The 22,904-nt window shown below is 42.1% G+C and overlaps 1 protein-coding gene and 1 pseudogene across 6 annotated transcripts in view; both read right to left on the bottom strand.

Annotated features, from left to right (window-relative positions):
• Window positions 1-22,904, bottom strand: part of SHROOM3 (shroom family member 3) — a 281,729-nt gene that overhangs the window by 55,421 nt on the left and 203,404 nt on the right. For all 6 annotated transcript variants that reach the window (XM_039845506.1, XM_039845507.1, XM_039845509.1 and 3 more), the window contains one exon: window positions 1,215-1,346. In XM_039845506.1, coding sequence (XP_039701440.1) covers window positions 1,215-1,346 — 132 coding nt within the window. The remainder of the gene's footprint in view (window positions 1-1,214; window positions 1,347-22,904) is intronic.
• Window positions 8,577-8,695, bottom strand: LOC120588597 (uncharacterized; annotated as a pseudogene).

The raw sequence follows: 22,904 nt of genomic DNA, 5'->3' as shown, positions 1-22,904 counted from the left end.
TGCATAAATCCGAATTTACAATGTTTACTTATTTAGAATGCAAGTCCATGTGTCTACAGGAAAGAACTCCCCCAAACCAAAATCGGAATAATTGAAAACAATGATAACCAGCATTTGGTGAGTGCTTATGATGTGCAGGGCACTGCCCGACATACTTTTATGTGTATGACCACTTCTGATCTTTTCAGCAATCCTATGGTTAGTTATTAAAGCCACTTTACAGATTAGAAACTGCGAGAGCTTAAATAATGTGCCTGCAGTTATGCAATAAGTGGCAGAATCACAATATGAATTCTAGGTAGTCTAACACTACAGACCTCATCTTACTATATTATACTGCCTTTCACACTGGCACACAGCCTTCCATGATAATGATGAAAATGATGATGAGAACAATAAGCACAACATCATTAAACTACCACTTAATATTTACTTTACCTAACATTTAGTTCTCATTTTCTATGAGTGGGCTCTGTGCTAAGAGCTTCGAATACCTTATCTTACTGAATTCCCATGGTTGTCCTATGAAGTAGTTTCTGTTGTGCTGACTATTGAGGCAATAGAGTGTAGTGGCTATAAGCTTGGTCGAACTGGATTTGGATCCACTACCTCTCGTATACTAGTGCAAACCTCAAAGGACTGGTGTGAGGATTTGATGTGATCTGCAAAGTCCTGACACACCACCTAGCATGTAGGAAGGAACGCAGGTAAGTGGCTGCAAATTTTTATCAGGCTAACTTTGTAACTTTAGGACATTCCTCAATTAGAGACAAGAGAAGTTCTAAATGACTATCAGTTCAAAGATGAATTAATCTTGTACAATTTAACATATTAGTCATTTCCAAAGTATAAGATATTAATATATCACTTTGAGTGTTTTTAATTATAGTTTTAAAAACAGCTGTGAGTATATTTTTAAAAAGATATTTCTATCAAATTATTTGAGGAACCCTGGATTACCTCCCTGGAAATTTTAGGTTCTTCAGAACCTAGATTGAAAAATGCAATTAAGAAGGTTATCCTTCTGAACTCTTTCTATCTGACCTCTTTGTTCAGCCCCTCCTTCCCTCTCTCACTAGCCTATACCTTCACTAGCCTTGTCCACGCTCCCCCCCTCTCCTGCCCCCCTCCCCCCCTCCCCCCACCCCTTGCTTCTCTTCCAGCAGCTGTGTCCCTTTTCTGAACCACTCGGCACAGATCCCTCTGCCTCTTACCTGTGCTTTAGCCGAAGCTTAGCTCCTCCTGACCATGCTGCTTTCCTGTTCTGGGGGTCAGAGGTGAGGTGCTCTGGGTCAAAGGAGTCAGAAGTGCCAATACCTGCAGGACCCGGGTCTGCACATGCATCTCTGGCAAAAAAAAGAAAGAAAGAAAACAGGAACTTGAGTGTGATGGTGTTCATGGGCAGGGGGACAAATGAATCTAATAAGAAACACATGTGCAAATTAACCCTGGAGTTAGAGCAAAGCGACACAGCTAAGTGAACAGTGAGCCTGTACCCACAGAAGATCTCTGTCTAAAAGAAGGCAAATCCACCACTTCATCCTTTCCTATCTATGTTTCTATGGAACCATAAGGTGTACTTCCAATCTTAGAATACCAGATTTTCCAACCAAGGGTGGGGGCAGAAAGACACACTAACTCTTATGAAGTGAACTCCCCTATAACTCAACATCCGTTGGTAAGTGAAGAACTGGACTCACTGAATCAAACTGTCAGATGAGGTGGTTCCCTGAAACCGAGGCCCTGCCGCCTGGGTTCTCAGTGTCTCTGCAGGGTGAGCACTCTCCAAGTGGAGCCCCCACTCTGTTCAGTGGGTGGCAGCTCAGAAGCACATGCCAGCTCTTGAGCCCAGACTATTTCAGATTGTTCAGATTCCACTGCGCTGGAGGCAAGCCTTTTGTGTGTCCGTTTAAATCCACCCTCCCACCCCCAGTCCCCAACACCATCTCCAGTACCGTTTCCTCCATACTCCCAGGGAGTCAAAGAAAAATGTTAAGCCCCGCGTGGCCAATGCATCCCGCCATGGGAAAAGGCCTATTTCTTTTCCTTAGGACAGTCTTGGCTTCTGAATTTCCAAACGCCCTGACAGCACCCCTAAGGCCTCCTGTTAATCAGACTGTCCCCTGCATCGGGCTCTGAAGCAGGTTTGCCATCACTCCACTTTGCTGGGTACCAGCAGCGTGCTTTCAATGTCTGTCTTTAAAAATCTTTCTAAGCCTCTGAGAGCAGACTGGTGTGCATATCCTGCAAACAGGAATCTGAGACGGTGCAAACTCAGTGCTGTTTCTCCTCTGCACAGGCCTCGGCTGAGGGGGCGAGATTTCCAAGTGGTGTTGATTTTTTTTCATTTCGGGACATAGAGGGAGATGACCAGGGAGTCAATGGGAGTTTCCACTTCTAAGCTAGTTTCATCTTTACCTTAATTATACCTAAGCACCAATACCTCCTCCTGTGTATCACTTTTCTCACAAAATTTAGGATTCCTGGCTTTGAATATATTCAGTATAACTCTAAACTTGAAGTCTAAAGACTTGGTGGATGTTGTCATTTATGAACTGAGTGGGCAAGTAAACTCTGGGCCTCAGGCTCCTCATTTGTGATGTGAAAAATAAGAGGCAAGATACACAATGGTTAGGAGCCTGGCTGTGGAGTCAGCCTGTCTGAGTTAGCGTCCGAGCTCTACCCCACTGACCAGCTCTGTGACTTTGTCCTCTCTTTGCCTCAGTCCACTCATCCCTGAAATGGGTGGAAAGGAACAGCAGCTTTCATAAGTGTTGACAAAATTAAACCGATACAATAGAACACTGAAAATAGAGCCTGGCCCATATTCAGCACTCAGCAAATTAGCCACTATTATCCCTATCTTGCAGAGTTGCTAAAAAGTTTCTGAATAAAGTCTGTTAACTGTCCAGTATTCTGCCTATGCATGGTATGTGCATTGTCTTACTACAGTATCTTCATTTTAGAGCTCCTTTCAGTGAAGGTGTTAGGCACAATTGACACAACTAAAGAGACCCAATTTACTCTGGAAATAATAGCAAGAAAGAGCTGGAGAGTTAACACGTCAGGCCTTTTGCAGAATTCACCAAGTGGTCCTCAGTCAGGATCCCTCATACAACCCTCAGAGGCACCAATCCCAATGGCCATCTGGCTTAAGCTGGGACAGAAAGTAGATTCAAATTTATGTTACATCGAATGGTCCATTCTGACGGAAGGTTTTCCTTCCCGGCTCTCCTCTAGACCAAATGTCATCTGCTAGGAGAAAACAAAGACCAGGCCTGAGCTTTCTCAAAACCTTTGCGGCATTTAATAACTTCCTCATTTTTGGCCTAAACCACAATTGTTGGCTCTGTTGTCTCTGGACAATGGCTGAGCCCTTTTCTCTTTCCTTGCCCATTCCTCCTTCTTGGGAAGCACCGAGGGACAGAAGGTCCAGGGGTGTACTGTCACAGTGACGGGCTGGCAGAAAGTGCAGGTAAATGGGAAAGAGATGGAAGAATGTAAAAAATGAGACTGTCTTATCTTTTTAAGGATTTTCAATATATGATTCTTTCATCACTAGGAAAGCAGAGACCAGCACCCTAGCACTGCTCTCCATTGCCACATGTTGTCCTGTCACCCGCCACCTTTGGGGGACCAGCTAATGTTAGCAGCTGAGTGTAAGGATTCGTGAGACCCATGTTTCTTGGTGCTGGCTGCGATCCCCAGGTTAAGTCATACCCAGCCTCCCTGCTAATCTTCACCTCCCCTGACCCTTACTGGGCTGGCTCTGGAGGCCCCTGAGTGAGCTAAATGCCCCGCACCAACTAGGAAATAGCCTGAGAGTGTGCGGGAAGACTTGCCAGCACCCAGAGCACACCTTTTCTGCCTTAAACTCTTTCTGGAATAATCTAGACAACAAATAAACATTTTAAAACCCATATGTTCTAATTTAAAAAATTCCACAGTGAATCTAGGCAGAAAATAATCCTGGAATGAGTGTTGGGAAGCCTACTGTCCCGGAGACCCCCAGTGGGAATCCTCACTTTGTCCTTTACTCCCCCTGCCAGTTATCCTATCTACATGTTGAACTCAGGCAGTCTCCAGAATCACAGTTTCCTACCCATCTGAGGTTACTGTGCTGCCTGCCTCACAGCAGACTGGAATTGACCAAGCTGGCCATGTGCTTTGATCTCATTGAGAAATGGTGCTATAGTGGTACCACATGACTGGGGCAGATTATTCCAAGTCTTTACTATAAAAAGATATGTGTACTTTCCCACATGTCAGGAGTTATTCCCATAATTTCTCTATAAAGGCAAGAACTAATATTTTAGCCCCATCTTCCAGATGAACAAACAGAAACTAAGAGGTTATATATCTTGGCTCAAATGACACATGGAATCATACCCACTTGGGATGAAAATCACTGACAATGACCTACTCTTCTTCCTTTCAGTTTAGGAGTTTCAAATTTTTTCAGTTTATCACAAATTCTATAGGCCTTGGAATTACTAATCCAGATTTTGTCAGAATGGGTGGAGAATGATGATGGAACCATTAATTAAACATGTTACCAAATAAGCTTATTTTTACTTACAAGATACTCAGTGGTACATTATTTTACTTAAAGATACCCAAAGGTACATTGTAAACACCTTGGAATCACTGAAACAGCTTCAAGTGAAAAATACAGAAATAAACCATATTAACCTCCAGCCTCATGGGGCTACTTCCAGATTCCTGAAAAGTCCCACCCTCTCCTGGCTTTTTCACACTCGTGCCCTTCAGGTTTCAGTTTGGACATCATTTCCGCTGGTTGCAGGTCAGGGTGAGGTGACCCCTCCCTGCTAGCAGAGCAGCATACTGGCTATTGATATACATTTCAAAGTGCAGTTCTTCCCACTGCCTGTTTGCTGGTCCCTCTTTTCCACCACAAGCTCAGAAAGGCAAGCAGGCCAGCTTGGTGCCAGGCACAGAGAATTGTCCAATAAATGACATACTGCTAAATGTTCAACAGATCTCCTATCTCCTTTTAGTTCATGAGCTAACTGCTGGAAAAACTAGTGAGATGTTTTAGGGGGCTGTTTTTATATTGTTTCTTGCTGTTCTGCCTCGATATCACAAACTGTGAAGGATGAAATAGGAATCAAAGCTGTTAGCAGGGGCTAAAAAAATGATTGTGATCCACAATCCCAGTATCATCTTTCTTCCACAAATAGTTAAGAAACAAGAAATCCAGGTCAACCACCTACATATTTATACTTTCTATGATGAGTACATTCACACTTTCTCCTCTCCCTGCCCCCCAGTAGTCATAATTCTTGAATATATACTGCTTTACTATTTGATATTTTAATAGCAGTTGTTAACTGATATCTAAACTGAGTTTCAGCCAATAAAAAGTTCAAGATCATTCTGTTCCTGTGGCTCTCCTGAACACCAGGAAACCTGGGGAAGGACTAGGGAAGCCAAGTGAAAGATAAGAAGGTGGGCGGGTCCTATTAAAATGGTCTTTCCAGTTCCCGGTTTCTCCCAAGTTTAAATAGTTTCACTTTGTCCCTGGTGGAGTAGAGGGGCCAGGAATCACATCTCCTTGGCATGGACTGTTACGACCTAAGAGAAGTGCTTGGTTTATCTGTTAGAATCAGCAGTTTCTTCCTTTCTATTGTGTTCTTTCCAGTACAGAACAGCTTCCTAACTGGCTACTTCCACTCCTGTCCTCTTCCAATCCAGCGTCTACTCAGCAGCTAGCATACCCTTTAAAAAAATGTAATTGGACCATGTCATTTTCTAATAAAGCCCTAGCATAGCTTCTCCCGCACTTCCGATAAAACCTAAGTTTCTTAACTTGATCTGTGAGGCCTAAAGTGACCTGGCTCCTGTCCACCCCGCCCATAAACATCACCCCTCTCATTCCGCCCTGACCTCACTGGCCTGCCTGAGCTCCCCAAGCCCTCCAAGCACTTCACTTTCATACGTGCTGTTTGTTTCCTCTGCCTAGAAGAGCCTTCCTCCCAGTTCTTCACTTGGCTGGCTCCTCCTCAGCCTTCTGGTCCCAGAACACCTGGTCCTCAGGGAGCACCTCATCTACCACAAACAGCCTCTTCCCTGGCACCTGGTCTTTTCCTTCCTTGCACTCATGGCTGAGTGTAATTGTGCAGTTGCTCATGGTCTGCATCTTTACCAGCAGTAAGCTAAGTGAGGCCAGGGCCCACAGTCGGCTTTTCTTCAGTTTGTTTTTTTAAACCATTGTACATCCAGGACACAGCACAGTGAGTGGCTCATGATAGGTACAATACAGATCTGTTAAACGAATCATAGGAGACTGTAAAAGAATTAATTGTATCATGCATCCAAAATGGAGCTCTATGCCTTTAAACTGTTAAAGCATTAAATAGTTTATGTACATGTTTTGGGGAAGATAGGGATCTCTTCTTTTAGTCGCTTTCTATATAAGGTTGAGTCAATTTCTTTGTGAAAACAGAATTGGGCCCTAACTGTTGGTCCATCTCGTTAGCAGCCAGCTTTTGTGGGAGTAGCAAGGACCTGGGCTGGGGGACCACGGCCAAGCCTTCTGACAAACAGCTGGCACAGCTTGGCACAGTTTTGCTGCTTTCTGTTTCAAAGCAGTCAGAATGCTTAAGATTAAGCAGATAGAAGTACATTTACATAGGACTAAGTTTGTTCTCAGAACCTTTTGGAGAAATTCCTTTGGATTTATACTGGTGCATGTGTGTACTGGTTTTCATAATTTGTCTTATTAAAAGTTGTGCTCTTAGTTTCTTTTTTCTTTTTATCCTGCTCCATGTCCATCATGCATGAAGCTGGACTTACTGTCATCTGTCTATCCTGTTAGCAGGTCTCTGGTAGCATCACCATAGGCTCCCCAGCACTTGTCCCTTCAGTCTCCAGAAGGCAGGAGAAGGCCTGGATTCTTGGCTTCTTTAGTGTCCGAAGGAAGATTTTAAGAACTGATGCTGTTGAGTGCAGATTTCTGTTCTTAGCCTAAGATAGCTAGCTATTCTTCATTCTCTGATGGCTGAGCATTTCTCAAAGGTTTCACATTCTCAGTGAATTTCCCTTTCTTTAGAAGTCCCCTGTTCCTGTTACTGATCTTTGGTACCTACACATTTAGACTTAACCTCTGGGTCACTGTCCCTTCATTACTTTTTTGCTTTTTAAATTAGTATTACCATCTAGGAGGCTCTCACTCTGTATCCCCTCGGGCCTGCATCCTATCTGGTGCTTTCCATCATATGCATAACACTCACTTTTACTTAAAACTCCTTCTGTCTTTCAGCTAGCCCACCCTGATCTGCTCCTTGGTTATTACATGAAGGCCACACTTTACCCTTCAGCCGTGCATAGGTGTCCATCTACATCCCAGACCTACGTCCATTTGTATCTCCTGCTCCTCTTGCTGCTGTTTTTCCCCTGAAACTGCCGAAATAAATACATGTGTACAGTTTATACTACTGAAATAAATTCTGATAATTTGTGAAACCAGAAGTGTAACTACCACCAGATCTTAGCCAATGACCTCTATGCTAACTTTGCACAGAGATTTTAAAAGGGTAGGTAGAGGGGAAAGCCAAATATTTTAACCTAATAAATATTTAATCTCCTTCAAATTTACTTCTGACTTCGATCCCTCTACCCACTGAGGTCTGTAATAGCTATCCCAAGGCAAGTGCATAAGAAAACCCAAGGCACTCATGCAAGGCCTTACAGTTAAGCTGATGATAACACCACCATTGTAGGGGTATGGTATTCTCTACAAACAGAGCCTGCCCTTAAATCAACTCAGAGAAGTGGCAGGCTGTATGATATGTATGAACAATATGGATTCTGGAGCCAGTTGCTCTGGCTCTGTCACCTAGTAGGCATCTGACCTTGGGCAGGTCACTTAACCTCTTGTGATGCAGTTTCCTTCTCTATAAAATAGGATAATAACAGCACTTGCGTCAAAGGGTAGTTGTGAAGCTTGAACAAACTGATACTGTAAAGCACTTGGAACAGTGCCTAGCAATAAATGGTAACTTCTTACCAACAGAATGGAAATTTACATTTTGGGGGCACATAGTATGTACCAGATACTGTACTTTAAAAGTTATTCAGTTAATTTTCTTATCATCGGAGACAGTGATAACCCTCATTTCACAAATAAAGAAAGCAAAATAAAAACAAGTAGAAAAAGGTATGGCCAAAGGCCATGCCCTCTCTACTCCTCCACCTCATTAAACACTTCTGAGGATAACTGGGCTTTGAACACTCTTTTCTCAGGCATCAGCCACATGCCAAGCCATGCATGCCTGTCATTTCTCCCACATCACCCTTTGCTCCTCATATAAGACAAAAAGACATGCATGCAAACCAAAGACCAGCAAATATACCAAAATGTTACTACTGGGTGATATTATGGGTGATATTTTTCTTCTCTTTTTCTGTAGCTTGCAAAGTGTTTACATTTAACATTTATCATTTTAATTATCAGAAAAAGTAAATTAGCCTTGTTTTGTTCCTCATTAGAATGAGTCGGAGTCTAATTTCTCCATATTTTTAAAATTTTTATTTTACTTTATTTTTATTTTTTACGCCTATAGCACCTGGTCTTCCTAGGTGGTCTCCCATACAAGTATTAACCAGGCCTGACCCTGCTTAGCTTCCAAGATCAGACAAGATCGGGCTTGTTCAGGGTGGCACGGTCATAGACAATTTCTCCATATTTTTAACGTAAAACCTTGGTTGGGCAATGGAAGTGGATGTACCTGTCCTGCGAGCCAGTTCGAGCAGTGGAAAGACTTTCCGCTGCAGCAGGATTCACTTGGGGGCTTCAGCAAACGCTGAAAATACTCATCAGAGGAGGAAGCAGGATTTCTGGGAAACCAGTGTAAGCAGAGAGAGATGAATGCTTCCTGAGAAAATTCAGCTGCTGCGTTTCTTCCCCTACTCCCTTTCTCTAGTGTTCCCAAAGAACCATATAAACCTCCGCAGGGAACCATAAAAATTCCTTACTCTAATATCATACATTATAGCTTGAAAGCACCTTCCATACGTTATTCCATTTGGCCCTCATAATAATCCTAAAGGGCATGTTGAATAGGTATTATTTATCCTCATGTAGCAGGTGTAGATAGCCTCACAGAGGAACCGTTAGTTACTTGCTTTAAGGTCAGGACTTGTAAGCTGCATGGCTGGCACAGGAAGCCAGGGTCCCTAACCGTTAACTTCCATGCTCTCTTATGTCACACTTACTTTGGATTCTACAATGCTAAGAGTCCATTGACAAGGTGGCAAACATTTAATACCAAAAGCATTTTCTGAAGTGGAATTACTGAAATTCAGATGGGACCCCTCTCTATCCCTAACCCAACTATCCCTAGATGCTGCATAGTGTAGCACCAGTGATGACCTCTAGGAAAGCACGTTGGTAAGGATCTACTTGTGAGAGAAACAAGAGGAAAGAGGACAAGAAGCATCATGGTGGAAGTTACACAGGAAATTGGGTTTGGTAATACCTACTCCCTATTTCCACAAAACATTAGGAAAAAGGAGTTTGAATGGTTAAATAGACACCAAAAATGGCTATACATGCACACTCCATTATAGAAGACAAATATTGGACCTGCAGCCAGGAGACCTACACCAAGTTTGTCTGTATGAGCTTTAGGATTCCTTTATTTTTAATGGTCTATGAACTAAGGTGTAAAAGGGACATAAATGATAAATCCCAAGTGAGAAAACATCATCTCTGAGGACCTCCATGCACAAGTGATGAGCACTTTCTGCATGCAGGCTCCAAGGTGTAATCTGTGTTGAATAAAAGACAACTTCTGACCCCCAGTCTTGCTGGAAAGACACACAAGATTTGGAGCCAGGTCAGCCAGAGTTCCCCATCTCTGCCAGTCCCTAGTCACTATTCTATGAGTCTCAGGACCTCGTCTGTGGAAAAAAAAGGAAGAAGAATTAACTGCCTGGTGGCACTGCTGTGGGATCCAATGAGCCTGGTGTGTGGCAATCCCTACAAGATGGGAGCTATTATTAAGTCAAAGTGGCCAATAAGAGAAGGGGAAAAGTCATCCGAGGGATGTGTCAGGATGGTGGTATAATCATAGGCTCTTAAATTCCTTATAAAGGGAAACTGCAAATGTCTAAAGCATATGGGGAGGGATATAAAATTTAACCCAAAATGGAGAGGTTTTTTGCCATTTAAGAACAGGAAATATGGGGCACCACCTGGACCCCTTAGGAACAGACTAGCACAGAGGACCTAACCCTGGTGTGAAAGAAATGGTTCTTGAAGTGTCAAAGATGACAGAATTCACGTGAGTTCTTCAAAGGCCTCCTAACACCAGAGGGAGCCTCGGGCACTGGGCAGGGATGACATATCAGTGAACGTATCCGCAAGGCTGTTTTAAAAACATGGGTGTCAAATACGATGGTGGAAGGAAACTAGACTTTGGGATGTGAGCACACTATAGAGTATAGATATTGAATTATGTTGTATGCCTGAAATTTACATAATGATATTAATCATTTTTACCTCAAATTTAATAATTTAAAAAAATATAATGAGTTTGGACCCAGTTTTTTTGAGCCCCTGGGGTCCTTTGACCTTGGGCTCTGGGGCAAGAGACCCCTCCCCTCCTGCAGGCAGAAGGAGGTAAAGGGACTCTTGCTCTGGCAAGTCCCTAGGGTCACAATGTGGTTGGTGGGAGCCAGAGTTTCTCTTTCTCATCTATTTGCAAATAAGTTGCTCCTGTCCTAGTCCTGCCTAGAGAAGAGGGGTGGACATTAAAAATATAAATGTAGACTGTCATTCATTGGGAGAAAATAGGTCCCTTGCTAAATTTGGCATCAGCTGAGGAATCTTAGCAAAAATGAACTCACCTCCTTGTCTGTGAGGGAGGCCTAATCCTTACTTTGCCCAAGAGGATTATTGGGTCTTAGAAAGAAGCTCACATGCACTTTTTTTTTAAAGCTCGTGCCAACTGCATTTGTGTCCACAATATCCAAGATTCGTTCTGCTTTTTAGCGTAGATAATAGACATTCCATGCTATTTAAATGCCTCCAAATCTCAGACCTAAATGTTTCCAACCTTTGCTATCATCCAAAGCAGGGCTTTCTCTGTCTCCCAAGCTTTCCCCCAGCTTTGCTTTATATTCTTTGGAAGTAGTTTAAACAGAAGGCAAGAGAGCAAAATGCAGAGCATTTGTGGAAAAGTCATTGTTTATGGTTTACAATATACCTTTTCAAGGTGTTTGTAACTATGGTTCCAGGAACTGGCTTTCTACTCATCCCATCATTTTTCCTTTCCTTTGGTTCTACAGGGTTAGTGTAACGCAGTTTAGTGTTTTCGGCTTTTTTTTAAAAAAAAAAATCTTGTATGTCCCTACTCACTCTAACACTATTTTATTCTCTTCAGGGGAATTCTGGACCCACTGACATATATAACACAAAAGTGAGACAAAAATCTATGTCTTTAGTTTTGCCTGGCATTCTCAAACATCATTTAAAATTATTGCAAATTGGCACCTGTGTTGAGCTTTACAATTTACAAAGTATTTCTACATAACAAATTTAATCCTCATAACAACCCTATGAAGTATTGCCCTCCTTTCACAGAAATGGAAACTGAGGCACAGGTAATTTAAATAAGTTGCTCAAAACCACAAAAATGGTAAAGCCAGGACCCACACCTTACAAGCTCCAAAGGGTGGGTGCCCTTCCTTAACCACCTTCCACAACAATCACATCACCTAAGGGCTTAGTAAGATTATTTTGTAGGGCTGAAAGATCTCTGGAAAACTGAGCTGCCTTATCCCAAAAGAGCAGAATTCTTCAAGTACTGTCTTCCTCAGAAGCAATGAGTTTTGGTGGTTTTCACTGGTAACTACTACTCCTTACCCTCACTACCAGGGTTACCTCATTTCTACCTGTAGTTATAATTCCTGTCTTAACTCTGGGGCCAGTTGGACTCCAAATGAGAAGGAATTTAAGCCTTCGAGTGGTATCTTAGGAGACAGCTTCAAGACAAACTCTTAGCTAATTGTGTTCTCATCTTGAACCTCAAGTTCCTATGCAATACCCCAGTTCCGGTGCCTCCCTGGTGTTTCAGGTTGGATGAAAACCTGCCTTTGATACTAATTCCTTCAAGGCCAATGCCTGGCCTTGTTAATGTCCACTAACCAGCAGTTCCCAACCTCTTGGGCACTAAGAACCGGTGCTCCCATAAGAATCTAATGCCTGATGATCTGGGGTGGAGCTGAGGTGGTGATGCTAGCATGGGGGAGAGGCTGCAAATACAGATGAGGCTTCGCTCACTTGCCCACCTGCCACTCATCTCCTGCTATGCGGCCCAGTTCCTAATAGGCCACGGACCAGTACCCGGTCTGCAGCTGCGGAGTTGGGGACTCCTGCACTAACCCATAAACAGATGGTATTGAGAACAAAAGCACAGGGAAGGCAGGTAGAGAAGTTTTACCTGACTAGACAAAGTCCCACCCCCTCCACTGGGCACTAATACAGAGATGGGGTGGGCATCAGGCAGGAATTTGGCAGGTCAGCCTAGGTGGAAAATACCCTGTGGGCTATACATCACCCCTCATCTTCCCTCCTCCTGCAACCCCAACACACCAAGCCTGGGAAAGGTATAGAACCCACAACAAAGAGAAGGTACTGAACTGTGACCCCATGCGGCAATCCAGCTGCAGATCCAGCTGCAGATCCATGGCCTCCGCCCCAGCCAGACCTGGCTCAGTAGGGGAGGCTGCCTCCTCTCACTATGGCATTCCAGCTCCTAGTGGTGAAGAGGTAACCATGGGAACTGACACAAAGGGCTTAAAGTTGAGGGAAAAGAGGCTGGAGGCGATGGTGAAGAGGCAGAAAAGGACTTCAAGTAACAGTGCTGCAATTCTCCTAACTTTAACCATTAATATCTATTGTGAGTCAGACTAAGAGAAAAGTGGAGCTTGTACACTGCAAAGCAGCCTTGAAAGGTCAGGGACAACCAGAGAGCTAAGATCCTTGTCGGTTCTTCCTCCCCATTTCCTCTCATCCCTTCAGAGAGCAGAGCTTTAAAAGAATTTTGTCTGCCAGTAATTTTGCCCTAAGATAGTGTGGCTTACTTGGGTGGACAGAAATGGCATATAGTGACATTCCTTCAAGAACGCGGCAATGGGGCTCCTCCCCGTGTCCCTTGGCTTCAGCCTATTGCTTCCAGCAGCACCTCCTCTGTCCAGTGGAGGGCTTCCCTGGTGCATCTGTAAATGGACCTGGCACCACTTTCGTGGTTAGAAAAAAGGTCCTGAGACTCTTGCTGTCTAATTGTGCTGCAAAGGAGAAGCTTGGGTGTCAAGACAGGATATAGAGCATCCTGGTGGGATCAAGTGAAAAGGCTCATATCTAAATAGGAAATTAGGTCCTTGTATCTTTTACATTCCCCCCCTGGGCATCTACACATTATTTTAACAAATTGGCCATTGTGACTTTTTATGTCTTCAATAAAGCAATAGGATTCTCAGCCTACCACCTAGAATTTATTTTTACTTGAAGTTCTAGCTCAGGGTTCTCCTGAATGGAGTTGAGGAAATGCCAATGGAAATAGCGAATACAAAATATCCTGGGTCAATAGTTTACTTTTCCTCCGACTATGACAGGGCCCCCCGGAACACATTTCTCACCTTGGCATCCTTGTAGAGACCAAGACAATACTGCACCTACGTCCATCCCTAAATGGGCTTCGTGAAGTCTAGGCTGAATCCTAACAGGTGGCCAGGTTGTCCACATTTTTTGTTCACAAACTGACTTCTTGAGTCACTGGGGTAGGGGGTGAAGGACAATGTCAGAGAGGGCCACTGATAGGCAGACTTTTGAGAGCTGGGGAAAGAACCTGACAATTACATTAGCTCACCTCCTGCAACAATCCCCCACTCCCTCCACAACAAAGTAGTAAGTAGACTCATTACCATTTAAGAACACACTCAGGAGTGGACCAATTTCTCCACCAATGCTCACTTGCAGGCAGCCCATAACAGGATACTAGCACCACTTACCAGTGTTACTTTCTCCCTGCAATAATTAAATCTTAAAAATAATTCTACCTAAAAGGGAAAAGTAACTGACATTTATTATGAACCTCATCAGCTGAGAGGCAGGATCTTATTAGGTTCCAATCCTGGCACCTCCATGCCCTCACTGAGTTATTTAACCTCTTCTGTGTTGTGGGCTTCCTCAGTGCCGACCTTGTAGGAGTGTGAGGAAGGTACAAGAAGAATTTCAGACAGTGTTCAACTCTTAGCGAGTACTCGGTAAATATTAGAAATTAACACCCACCAGGTGCCAGGCTAGTTATTTTTACATCATTTTTTTGGTCATTTACTCCTTGTAACAGCTTTAATCTAAATAGTATTAATACCTCTTTCAAGTTATTATTATTAGTATTATTGTTATTATTATTACCATTTTGCAGATGAGGAAGCTCAGGCTTAAAGAATTTAAAAAATTGACCTAAATTACCAGTAAGCAGCAGAGCTCGGATTCAAACCTAGGCCATCCTGTCTCTACCACATAAGACCATTTCACTACACTAAACTGCCTTTATATGAGACCACGTGGTTGTTGTTGTTATTTTCAGTAAAGAATAACAAGAGAAAACCTTAGCAAGAAACTCTGTTAAGACAATAGCACCAGTGAAAAAGAACCAGGATTTTAAACCTCCACCATCAATCAGCAGGAGCTTTTAAAAACAACCAACCAAAAAAAACCAACAAGACTAACCTAAGACAGAGAGAGCCCTCTACTCTGAAAAAAATTCTAAAAGAAATGGATACACATTTATACTCAAGGGGTCTATGAACCCTTGAGTGTAAGATGTCTTATTATTCATCATTAAATTCCCAGAAGCTAATAATATGTTCTCAGGAAATGTTTGTTGTTTATTGAATGAATTAAACCAACCCAACAACAAAATGCCTCTGTTGGAGCTGGCAAAGTATATAAAATGTCTTTCCCAGACACTTTGTTGAACTTAAAGATAATTGAAGCTTAATAGATTAAGTAAACTCCTGTCTTATCATATTTATCACTCTGTCCAAGGTATTTTACTGAAAATTCAAGTTATATAATTTGTCCCTTAAAAAAAGCACAATATTAATTTGATACAGAGATCAAGAGTTGTTTTCCACCCACAGCTTTGCAAAGAGGATGTAATACGTAACCCTTTCACCTGGATTCCCAGAGGATGCTGTGAGCCTAGTCTGGGAGTTCAGTTTCAACTAGTATCATTAAATCAGTCCTAAAACACAGAGGGGTTTGCTTATTGGGTATTTACTCTCTTTGGGGTCTACCTGTGTTGGCAAAGCAAAGCCCTAGTGGTATTTTGAAAAGGTGGCAAAAACTTTAAACTCCCTACAACCTCAAAAAGAGATCCATTAAAAAGAAGACACATATAATGCTAAGGATATAAGTTAATATGCTATGAGATCTTTGATATTAAATGAGATGGCTTTTACAAAAGTGAAGTAATTTTATCATGAACATCAAAACCACGTTATATTTATCACAGTACATGGAATTATTAGCTGACAATTGAGTTCTTACTAAGCTGAATACTTTTGTTATCAAACTCAATCCCCACAATAACCCTATGAAGATGTTTTATTATTGCCCAATGCTTTCAGGTTCAGAGATATTTAATAACTTGCCCAAGGTAATGTACATCTAGAGACAGAGATGAGATGTGTACCCTTGTCTATCTCTAGGACCTAAGTTTTTCTTCTAATTAAGCTAATGCATAGGTCCTAAGTGTTCATTTTGATGGATTTTGATCGTGTATACCTATGTAGCCACCATTCAAAACAAGACAGAACATTTCCATTGCTCTACAAAATCTCTTACCTCTTTGGTTAATCTTCCCACACCCTGAGGCAAGCACAAACTTCTGGGGTCATAGATTAGTTTTGCCTGTTCTAGTACTTCATAAATAGAATTGTTTATGTATTCTGTGTCTGGCTTCTTTCAGTTTAACATACTGGTTCTGCGATTCATCCAGGTAGCTGTGTGGGTCATGAGTTTATTCCTTTTGATTGGTGAGTAGTATTCCATTATATGGATGTACCACAGTATCCATTTTCTTGTTGATGGATATAGGGTTGTTTCTAGTTGTTGACAATTATGAATAAGGTTGTTATGAACATTCTTTACAAGTCATTTTATGGACATTTGTCTTCATCTATCTTGGATAAATAGCTAGGCGCTGGGTCATTAGGGGTGGTGTATGTTTAACTTATAACAAACCTAAGTTCTTTACCCTATACTCTACTCCTTCAGAATGGCCCTACTTTACTATTGTTTGATTTCTCCTCTTACATGACAAGTTCCTTGATGGTAAAGAACCCATTTCCAGTTCCTGGGCTGCCTCCCATACAGTAAATATTTGCTGAATCATTGCTCATACTGTATTCTTTCTTTGGGCATTAAGGAAACATGCTTGGCATACATGGAAAAATATGACAAGCTGAAAGGTGTGAAGTGGAGGTATTTAAGCAAGGTGAAAACTGCCCAGCCAGGAGACTCTTGACTTCCCCATTTTCTTTTTGACATGACCTTTCCTAGAAAGTGAACCCTTCCCATTGATCCTGCAAGGAGAAAGAGGGGTGGCTGCTCCTGATCAAGTGACATTACGGAAAGGGAGGAAGGTGTCACTGCAATTGAGGTCACACAGTGGTTAGAATTACAGGATACTTCTGTCAGATAGGAGGGCAGAGGAAGCAGCAAGCCATGAAATGCTGACCTTCTGAGAGAAGTCAAGGAGACAGCAGCACTGCTGGAGCCCAGGGGAACAGTCTCCAGCAGAAGTTACAGGAATTCTTGGTTTTGGTAAAAGTGCTACATGGTTTCTACATTAAAAAAATCAAGAAAGTCAAGAATATATTTGTCTAGATTTAACACACAAGATAGGATACTCAAAAGAATATTGGGTCCAAATTGGAGAAAGCTCTTAGGCATACCATCCTTAGCTTAGAGGTTTTATCACACACACACCTCTCCCTGCCTTTGAGGCAGAACTTTTAATTCCCATGAATCAATTCATTCATTCACCTTAAATCACAACTTATACTGTATTCAACCTATAACTTCTAAGAAAGTAATTAAATCATTATTGATTTTTCTATCCATAAATAGAAAAGGATTAACAAGTCCTAGGGATAATTTTAAATCTTTCTGACCAAAGGAGAATCTTTCTTTTACATAAATCAAAACAGGGCTTCGCTTCATGCTGGAGTCAGGTGCTTTGGGGTAATCTTCATTTGGTCCCAGATTATTGAGGGCTGAATATGTTTAGAATTCAATGTGAGTTGAGAGGTGACCTAGTCTTCCTTTATTCAGACAGTACTGCACTGAAGCCATCCTAGGCAGATGGATGTTTATCCTATTCTTAAAAGCTCCAGGGAAGTAAATTCTCTTCAACATCCCTTGGTAACCTTCTCCAGGGTTTTATCAAGCGTATGGTGAGGAAGTTCTGATGTAGAAACCAATAAAAATATTAACTCTATGAGCCTAGCTACAAGCACTGGAAAGGGGTATGTGATTGGGCACTTTGCCTTCAAATGGTAGAGAGATGTATTTACAAAACAGGCTATGCAAACAGAAACCATTTGTCAGGAACAGATGTGGGAAGTTGATTCAAGAGAGATTGCCACAATAAATTCTGTTCCATGAACCATGTGAATGAGTTATTGTTGGTTATAACATTTTTTTAAGTACAAATTTATTTTCTTGTCAATTACTAGTTTTAGTTCCTAAACCAGGTAAATTTATAGCAATTTAAAAAATGTCCGTAGCTGCAAAGTTTCAAATGACTGGGCCTCTATGAAAAACTAGGCTTTAGCAAACAGAACATAAGCGTCATCGTTATGAATATTTCTCACTTCTGTATATTTCACCTTTTCTGCAATGATCATGTAATACTTTTATAATCAGAAAAAATATATTCTAAAAGACAAAAAAAAAAACCCATCAGAATCAACTAAAATGCAATCCAATTTCTGGTGAAATTATTTGAGGAAGATTTAGCCATAGGTCTGACCGTCGTGCTTTTAACTGGAGATGATCATTTAACTAGCCTTTAAATATTAACAATTACGAACAGAAAAGGCACAGAACTTCTTTAGGAGCCTCTGTGCCGATTTCCTGTTGCACCCTGATATCTTACAGCAACCTGTTCATGGAGATTATATGTATGTGGGTAGCTTTCATTCGCTCCCAGTCCAAAAGCCTGCATGTACACAAATTCACCACGACACTACAGTTTAAAACAACAACAAAAACACACAAAAAAGCAGTAATGCTATTTAAAATACACAAGAGAAAGAGACCAACAGCTCCCAACTCCACAGTATGCTCGATGTCCTGAAATTTAATAAGCTCTTCCCCTCTGGCAACTCAGAATAGAGCATGTGTCAGGTATAATTTCATTTCCATGATTTAACTTTTGTTAAATGAATGTGCAACACACCTTTTAAAAAGCTGCCTTAAGATGGACAAGTTGGGGGCGGGGAGGAGGCAGGCACGCCCTTCAAAGCACATTTGGGACCTTTCCTACAGAAACAAATCCAGTAAAAGAAAGACGAGTCATTCTAAACTCAGTAGGGGACCTCGTGGAAAGCAATTTATCAAAATTAAAATATTTCACAGATCATTTCTTCTGAAAAGTTTTCATGCTGTCAATAATCTGCAATTATTTTCCTCTTGGAGTGGCAGTTTCTGCCTCCCTAATGAAAAAAGAGCCAAGGCCCAGGAGTGTCAGAAGACCCTCGGGCGCGCCACCTACCCCCCATCAGGCCAGCAGCAGGCAGTGAAAGCCAGCCCGGGACTCCATCCTCACAGAAAGGGTTCTACAGTCGCCAGAGGAACCGAAAGAGACACCCTTTAGAGAGTAGGCGGCGGAGAACCCTCCCTCCTCCAAAGGCAGCCGTGCGCCGTGGTCGCGCCCGCCGACCAGGAGAAGCGGACCGGAGCCCCGCACTCACCATCGCCGCTCGCCGGGCTGCCGCAGCCTCCCCGGCCGCGCGGGGCTGCAGGCCGCCGCCAAGTTCAAACCCCGCCGCCGCTCGGAGGCGGCGCGGCGCATAGCTGCTGGGGCGCCGCCGCGCTCAACAATGGACGGCTCCGCCGCGCCCCGCGTCTCCGCGCCAGGGCTACAGCAGCTGCGGCGCGTCGGGCCGGGGCGCGCGGCTGGAGGGCGCCGAAAGCGGGCGCCAGGGCCCCGGAAGGCGCGGGGAAGCCCGACGACTACGCCTGCCCGCCGCGGGGGCCGCGCTCGCTGGGCGCTCGCCACCAGGTAATCCCACAGGAAGCCTCCCGGATTGGCCCGGGCGCTCAGGGCCGGATTTGCATGTCAATGGCAGAGAAGGCTCCCTGAGGTTTGAAAACGGATTCCGAGCTGGAGGAGTCGGGCTCCACTCGGGTCCTCGTGGTATTAAGGGGACCGACGCGCATACTCCGAGTGTTTCCTTTACCAGTCCACAGTCACAAAGGTGACTTAACTCTTCCACTCGCCTCCCATTTTCAAGTGAAGAAGAATCCGAAAGCAAAATATCAACTTTAAGAAGCCCGCGCTCGCTTTTCAGGGGCTATGCAGTTGGTAATTAATCACATGAAACATGAATGAAGCAAGGTAAAAAGTTCATAGCTAAAAAAAAAAAAAAAAAGCGCTCACGTTACAAGGAAAATAACGACCCTTTTTCTCCGTAAGCCCTCTTTCCAGTAGAAGTCAACAGGAGAGACTCAGGTTGTTGCGGACTGGCTAATGCTGTTGAAACCTCCCTTCCAGCCCTTTTTGTTTCCATGAGCATCTTCGTCTCCAAGTGAGGGAAGGACAGGTGATTATTTCAGCGGTTACCACGGTGACCTTTCGAGAGATATGGGATTCAGCTTTGCAGACTCCTGGGTCTTAGACAATAGACACGTTTATGTTTGCTTTGCATTTATGATCTAGGTGCCCAGTAATTCTTAAGGAAAGTATGGTGCTCTTTTCAGTTTCATCTTTCTTCAAGGGCTCTTCCAGCGTCTTTTAGTGGAGGTAAGACTTTCCTTAGAGAGTACTTTTCTTAATTGCTTTCACATGTCAGCTCCAGGGACTAAAATAACAGGAAGGTTTGGAATTGGCTTTATTTCTTCTCACTCAAACAGAATCCCTGTTGTTAAATTTCCAGGTTCTATATTTAAGGCATTAAATATACATATAGGCACCGAAAAGAATTAGAAGTTCCTAATTCCGTAGGAGCTAGAAGTCTTGGTTCCCCTAAGGTGATAACACTTGTTTTTACTTGGCTGTGCTCTTTGTTATAATCTGGCCGAATGCAATGGCAACCACTAAATAAACCTCTTTACTGACATCTTCAGGGACAGGCTCTGCCCTCCCCTGAGGTATTATACCCCTTAGAGTTGTATTTCATTTTCGATAGGTATCACAAGCATGTACAAACACATACATACCTGTCATAGTCAGTGGGATCCCACACACAAGGTTGGTAAGCATTGGAAGCAGGGAGGCTAATGATGCCTGTCCTGTGTCCTACTGTCCTATGGGAATCCAGGTGTGTGTGTGTGGGGCGGGGGGGGACAGGTGATGTTCAGAACTTAAGCTTTAAAGAAGTGTTCAGCACTTACACTTTAGAAAGTACACTACACTCCCACACATTGTTAAGGAAATAAGTATTAGCAGGAGGACACAGCCAGCAGCTCTGTAGGCAGAACAGATAAGACCACAACCTCGCTGCTTCTTTTTCTTGTTTTCTAAGTGCTCAGTGTCAGGTGAAATCTCATAAGGGTGGAACAGATCCCTCTACTCCTGTGTGAACATCACTTTAAATTGGTGATTAAAAACACATATTGGGTTCAAATCTTACCTCCCACACAGCCTGTATTATACCAGTGAAATCCATCACTGGGCTTCCATTGTGCCACAGATTGTAGAAATTATTTTCTATTTGTATGTATAATTTAGGGTTATCATCTGACATATGTAGGTAAAAGGAAAACAATCTGTCTCATGGGATCAAAGGCACGACTGGACATGAAGAAATCTCCACAGAAATACAAAATTATGCTAACGTCTCTCTGCATGAGCTAGAGACAAGTCCCCTCACCTGGTGCCTCAGTTCTGCAAATGGTCCATCCCTTCCCCACAAAGCCTTACTGATAAATGTCCATAGAATAATTACACATATCAAGCATATTTATGGATAAACTCCAAGCCAATTATTAAAGACAGCCTTTGTCAAGTAACACTGCCATTTAGTTTCTCTGTTAAGACTGCTCTCAGTGGTGTGTCACACTGGAATGCAAAGTGTTTTATTTTTTTAAATGAAAATAAATATATTGGTCAAGAACTAAAGTTTTTTAAAATGCTAAAATATTTTATGAGAAGGTGGCAAATAGGAAAAAAGTGTACAACCTGCTCTTAGACACCAGAGCATGTGTGACCAGTCTAGAACCTGCTATTTGCATATTTGTTCTTTTGTTTAAAGTCATGATTTTTCTTTTTTAACCCCTTTCCCATTTAGAAAAAAAAGTGCAGCTCTCTGCCATCATTAATTTAACATCACACATAGGAATGCTACGTTTTCTAAGATTTGACATTTTCAGCGACTGAGAATTACTATATTTTGTAAATGGAAATACTACTACTAAAAACAGAAGGCTATAAATAGAATGATGTCATTTATTTCCAAAGACTATCAATATACTGGAATGATGCAAAAAATAATAATAAAAGTGAGATATTTCTTGGCAAACTTTCGAGTTAAAGTTAGGATTATAATCCATGAATTATCTCAGGGTAAACGCTGCAGCCACAACTGCCACCGGCAAATATTCTTGGGGCAAACGGGAAATGGGTTAAACATTTTTATTGAGATATAATTCAAATGCCATAAAATTTACACTTTGAAATAGGCACATTTTTGCTCCCACCCCACCCCAACCTTCTTTGATGCCGGAGTGGGAGGTGGAAGGAAAAGACCAGAGAGACTGCAATTAATCCCAGAGTGGGTTAACCACAGCACCCGCCTAGAGGTGCACGAGAGAGAGAGGTGTGGAAGGTCCACACAGGTGGTGAAGGGAGAGGAGTCATGAGTCAAAAACAGGATGGGCAGCTGAGGCAGCCACCGCAGGCGCTTCATGCATTCATGGGCTAAATCATTTTCCTCCCTTCTCTCAAATATTTTAACCTACAAACTCAAGTTTCAGTTCAAGTTAAATATAAATTAAAAATATTTAAAATCACATCAAATTAGTTCATGCTAATTGAGGATCTAGTATAATTCAAATGGTCTGATTTCTACGGTATACCTATTTATAAGTTTATTTTTTCACTGCAATTGTCAGGTCTCATTAGTAAGGAGAAACCTGTGAGAATGAATATCTTTTTCAAACAAAAAGTTTAAGAAATTTAGGATTACTTTCATATATCTCTAAATTCCAGGTTCAGCAATTATTCTTTGACTTATTTCAATTAGTCTAATACATTTAATTAGTTATATCTTTAAAGAAACCACATATAGAAATCACATACATGATTTGGATCTGAATTTATTTTCTCACAAATTTAGCTTTTTTCTATATTATGATAGTATAGTTTTGTAATATATGTTGTACTTTAAACTACTAGACTGAATTTCACTTAGAAGAATAGTCTCCTCGTACTTCTTACCAATTGAGTTTGGCATTCTTTCTATTATTTTAAATAAACAAAGTTTTAATGTGAAAATTTTAACTATTTACAACATAAGAGCCTTTGCTAAATAATAATATAACAATAATAATTTACTCTTGCCACAACTATGCGATAAATTCCCTGATTAATCTATACTCTTCTTTCGGATGTTAACACCCTAGAAAAGCAATGTCAGTGTCT

The sequence above is a fragment of the Pteropus medius genome, unplaced genomic scaffold, assembly GCF_902729225.1.
Source record: "Pteropus medius unplaced genomic scaffold, Ma_sr-lr_union100, whole genome shotgun sequence".
NCBI lineage: Eukaryota > Metazoa > Chordata > Mammalia > Chiroptera > Pteropodidae > Pteropus > Pteropus medius.
Note: the sequence above shows the minus strand (reverse complement) of the source record. Positions and strands in the feature narration are given on the sequence as shown.